This window comes from Saccostrea echinata, unplaced genomic scaffold (assembly GCF_033153115.1).
Source record: "Saccostrea echinata isolate AGI-Se365-2 ecotype Australia unplaced genomic scaffold, CSIRO_AGI_Sech_v1 ptg000064l, whole genome shotgun sequence".
Taxonomy (NCBI): domain Eukaryota; kingdom Metazoa; phylum Mollusca; class Bivalvia; order Ostreida; family Ostreidae; genus Saccostrea; species Saccostrea echinata.
Window position 1 is genome coordinate 5,137,845 of NW_026889813.1, and position 5,280 is coordinate 5,143,124.

At 30.5% G+C, this 5,280-nt stretch overlaps 1 protein-coding gene across 1 annotated transcript; it reads right to left on the reverse strand.

Annotated features, from left to right (window-relative positions):
• Positions 1-578: 578 nt before the first annotated feature.
• Positions 579-2,414, reverse strand: LOC133175972 (uncharacterized). Its single transcript, XM_061311133.1, has 4 exons — positions 2,199-2,414; positions 1,220-1,318; positions 950-1,049; positions 579-831 (listed from the first exon to the last, which is right to left on the reverse strand). Exons 1-4 carry the CDS (start codon positions 2,386-2,388, stop codon positions 648-650), a joined length of 573 nt encoding a protein of 190 aa, XP_061167117.1. The 5' UTR covers positions 2,389-2,414; the 3' UTR covers positions 579-647.
• Between the last annotated feature and the right edge of the window lie 2,866 nt (positions 2,415-5,280).

The following is a 5,280-nucleotide window of genomic DNA, read 5'->3' on the forward strand; positions in this document are numbered from 1 at the left end:
TTTTTGGTTTGTATCATCTATCCGTAACAGCAATGAAACATTTAACTAGCAAATACTAGTAGTGATATAAATACTTGAAATGATATACGTTAAATATTGAATAAATGGTAAAAGGTTTATTATAAGATAATAAAACAGTGTATCAGATTCATAACAGATTGTACTTTTGAATTTCATACGTACGTACTAGTGAGACGAACTTGCTTCCCATTTAGAGATACATGTAGATATGATAATGCTTCTTCCTCCAAACCGGATGACATAGAGAATCAAATTTTGCACCAAAATACATCTTACTGCCTATTCAATCACTAAGCTAAATTTGTACTTTATAGAGCAATCATAAAAAAAGTTGTCAGAAAAAAAGACAATTGATCGCAGAAGAACAGACAGAGAGAGAGTGATTATTATGGACAAATAATATTATTTTTATGATTTTCTATGATTATTAGGAAAATTCCTAGTGGGGTAAAAATTGAGCTGTCAAATTTACACTTTGAGGGTTTGGATACCTTGGGTTTGGTTATCAAACAAGTAAGCAAACGTTCATATCTATATCATGTTTTTATTAATGGTCATATAGTAAATCTCATACATGACAAAAACATGAACAGGCTTCTTTTGCTTTTCCTCGAAACTGGACAATCCTATACCACAGGTTGAGGTGTTGGAGGGTCCGTGGGCATAGAAACAGGAATTCCACCTGGTGATTTCGTCGTGACTGGTGATGAAGTATTTCCGTTTGGTGAAGGTGTGGGTACTGGTACATCAAAGAATTCCACTTCACACAACTCTATTTGAAATAACATTGGGTTGCTTTTATCTATAAAGCTGAAAAATAAAAAATATATAATAATAAGACGAATAGAGGATATGATAACGGTATTTAAAATAAAGTTATAGTCATATTCGTTTATTGTATTTTATGGAATTAAATTAAATCTAATACCTATATAGCCTGGTCAAGACTTTATCGAAGTACATGATGTTGATATTTTCGACGTGAGAGAAATTAGCATTTATTCTTTCACAATTAACAAGTCGCTGTCCTGTAAAATGAATTTCATTTCTGATTTTAAAAAAAATCATAAATCGTGGTCTTCTCTGATATAAACCCTGGAAAACGTATTCATTTACAATATAACTACCACGCTATTTCAAATTTAAACTTTTTGTTAACCGTAATCAATTTCTTAATGATATGTACAATTTAAATCACCTTGTTTCTCGCAGCACTCCGCTATCCTGTTTGGATAACCTCCTTGTAAATGGTAGTTTCTACCATAGCGGGTACAGTCGATTCCGACAAGTTCGGCATCTATTACATGAATTATAAAGATATAATGTATGAGTGTTTACAAATGCTCTATCATCCAGATATATTTTTATCTCTTTTAAAGCATTTCCTATACTGTGATTGAATTACAATTTATGAAGTTTCATTCTTTGTGGATTTGAAAAGCACCCGTTAGTCACGAATTTACAAAGTCGGCAAATTTGCAATGTTGGCATATAATATAATCAAAAATTATTTGGCTATATAAAAGAGGTTAAAACAAGAATAATCTGACAATATCAAACATCTTCATCCTTGTCGAAAATATGGAATTAAATTTCTCGAAAAAATTTGCAATCGTCTGAAACTTTATGGCATGTAAACGCTGCATTAAAACTTGTAATTTATATCAAAACCTTGTTAATTGGTGTTACAGTTGGAACCACCTTCACACTTAATGTAGTCTTTAAAAGCGAAATTGCACAGGCGAATGTGCAAAGAAGCTACAGTGCGAGGCTGAATGGCAAGGGCAAAGATGCAGGGGGCGAAAGTGAGAAAATGCAATGGCGTACGAGTATGTTGTTCCTTCGAATCTTGATGAGATGAGAGTGGCCCTATAGTAACACTACATTATCAGCATTTTCAATACAAATCACAAGATTTTTTCGTATAAATGATAAGTTTTCGAATATGAATAACAAATTTTTTCAATATGAATAACAAGTATTTGAATATGAACAAGTTAATTTTCGAATATGAATTAAAATTTTTATCAAATCAGCATAACACAAGATTTGTATAAAAGTGCAACGTTAAATAGGCCATAGTCTTATTTATACCACTATTTATATTTATTTATTTATTTTTAATTATTTACAATAATTATTATTTCACAGGAAAAAGGGCATTTATAAGAACTGACCAAATACTTCACACTTCTTGTTTTCGTGCCCTCTTGGGAAACAAAAGTGAATTGCTTCTTTCTGCCACACATCTCGCCGCCAACCGTGACTGACTTCATTACAGTCACATCTGTGTTTATAATTCACGATATATCCATCACTTAACAGCAGCTCAGAAACACAAACGATTACAATAAGTACAGTGCGCATCTGAAGAAAAAATAAATATCGTGCACAGTAAAGAAGATGGGTGAACAAGGCGTGCAGAATGCCTATAGTTTCAGATATTAAAAAAAATCACATTCAATTTGTGAATTAAGTATTTAAAGTAAAGCTCTCATTATTGAATTTCATGAAATTATGATCAACAAAACTTTTTTGGGGAAAAAAGATCTCGGAAAAAATTATTCTTTTATTAAAAAAATAAAAAGGTATTCGTGGGATTCGAACCCCTAACAATAAAAATCTTAATGCTTTGAGACTAACACGCTAACCACTATGCTACACAGCTCCTGATGAATAGTGGCATTTAAATCATGTTTGTGATATGACCCTTGACTTAATGGACTTCAAGAATTTCTCGGGAAAATGCGAATGCTTTGTCATAAAAGTGTATTTTTTAAGGTATAGTGGGTCTTTGCTCCATGTTTTTGTAAAACAAAAAATGTATATTTTTATGCAAACTTTAAGGATTAACTTTCAAAAAAAATGGAGCGAAGACCCACTCATATCGAAAAATTTTGTTAAAGTATGAGAAAATGATCCTTTTTGTCCTCTTTAGTGTGTGTATCCTATTTCATAGCAAATAATTTCAGTCTTTGTGAGAATTTTGTAAAAAGAAGAGATTTTACATAAAGTATACTTTGATGTTAGATGAAATAAATAAGAAAATGTTGATATAATTGAGATTTTATTTTTCACTTCATGTTTGTCGCACTATAGACACTTCGCCCGCCTTGTTCACCCAACTTCTTTGTCAAAATCTTTATTTTCAAAAAAAAGGTCTTTGTTATACGCTAATTCTTTATTCATTAAAGAAATTAAAAGTTTTCAACGCAGGTTTATGTTTCTCTTTTGCCACTTTTATACTGACAAAGGATTTTCTTCCGAGTACATGTACACCGTATTCTGATCATTATATTTTAAAGAAAGATCAATTTTAACGCCGATTCAATATCTCCCGGTTTATTTATTTGTGTATTATACAGTGATAACAACATGAAAAAATACAGAATTGTAATGAACACTAAAATATCTTTGTTTTTACAAGGTGAAATTCTTACTTATTGATTCAGAATCTAATGTTTTTTTATTCTTATTTGAAAAAAAATCTTCATCTTTTAAAAAATGCAGCATTTCATACACCGTAATGTTTCTATCGGAATGTAATTCTTAAAGATTTTTTTAATACTAATTAAGGTTTAATTGTGATGATTAGCAAAGAAAAATTACATTTATAAAATTTTTAACTTTAACGTACATACCTTATTTTCTTTTCTAAAACACACTCTCAGTAGTTGTGTAGACACTTGGGTTTCCTCTCATTTTAAACATTTTGAAAAATATTGATACGTCCACCATCAGACGACAAAATCTGATTAGTAAGCTAAAATTTTGACTTACGAAGACCATCAGATAATATTTTATTTTTATCCCAAATATTATCTCCGATGCAATTGATTTTTGCATGATGGAAACAGGTTTTTAAAGACTACATGGCCAAATCAGAAGTCTCTGACGAGACTCTAGCTCTACTGGTTCATACTTATAACAAAAAGTAGAGAAAATAAGCAACTGAACTTGTTAATTTTATTTAATTTAATCAATATTTTATTATGTACATAGAAAGTCAATTACATAACTGGATTGGACATCAGGCATTGTCTATATATGTCGTCTCCAATAAGGTCAAGGTTACAAATGTTGTAATGGTTGACAATAATAAAGTAGTTCGTAATCAATTATATTAGTTTCTAATGTAACTAATAAAGAAAGATATGAAAAAAAGTTAAATTATACACAGGAGTATAACTTAGCAAAACACAGACCCCTGGAATTATCAGAGGGTGGAACGTGTGCCAAGGAGAAGTAACAGTCATTCTACGATAAAAGGACCGATTCAGGGTATAAACATGAAAAAAAATCATTGTTTCAAATAGCAAATTGAACATCATAATTCTCTAAAGGACATATCAGTGAACTTGAAACAAAAGAATTGTCCACAAATCTGGTATACATCAATTTCAATTTACCATTGATACGGAAGTTAATGTTTGAACAAGTCTTATTATTTTTCAAATAACGCTGAATTTGATCAAATTTTCGTCTTCTGATGTTCAGTATAGAATGCTGAAGTATGATTTTTGAAGTCTGGCATGAATCCGATAAGTTCAAATTTCGGTAAAAATAACGTTACGGAAGTTAAACGTTACGGAAGTTAATCGTTACGGATGTTAATTTCCATCAATTAAGGTTGAAATCCTCGGCAATAGTTAAAATCAAAATTTGTTTTAAGATGTTAAACATAAGTATGAAGCATTTCGCTCCCCGAATAATAAAAATGTTTATACCTTTAATGCAAAAACATTCCTGAATAACCCTTACGGAAGTTATTTTTTTAAGAGAGACAACTGTTTAAATTGTCTAATTCGTTTTGTTATGTCGAAAATGTAATGGTCTAAAGTAGCAGAGTCGCAACTAGAATCGATGATATTAGGTTCCAGGGTCACTTTCAGATAACATTCACTTCTTTTTGAAATCTGCATTCTGTGCGTTTAATATAAACAAAATCGTTAAAGAAGTTAATTATTTTTCAGCGTATGAAAGAAGATTCATGCATTTCTTTGCGAGAATTGGTTTGTTTTTATATAGGGGAAAAAACATTTAGCATACATTGCAATCTATTCAGAACCCTTATACGGCTGAAAATTTTATCTTGAAATTTGTAAATGAATGAAGCGACATTAAGATTTGCAATAGACTACGTTTTCAACATTATATTGTGTTCATATCAAAACTTTAAATGCATGTATATCGGTAAATGCTTACAAAACCATGCATGTATGTTAAGTTTTAGAGTTTGAATCGATCTTTAAAATTATA

Bases quoted from the DNA above. Each gene is read 5' to 3' on its own strand.
- LOC133175972 (XM_061311133.1), bottom strand. From the start codon at position 2,388: ATGCGCACTGTACTTATTGTAATCGTTTGTGTTTCTGAGCTGCTGTTA. The intron at 1,319-2,198 runs GTCAGTTCTTAT...TTCATGTAATAG, and splicing joins CAAGAAGTGTGAAGTATTTG to ATGCCGAACTTGTCGGAATC. The intron at 1,050-1,219 runs GTGATTTAAATT...TTCATTTTACAG, and splicing joins GGAGTGCTGCGAGAAACAAG to GACAGCGACTTGTTAATTGT.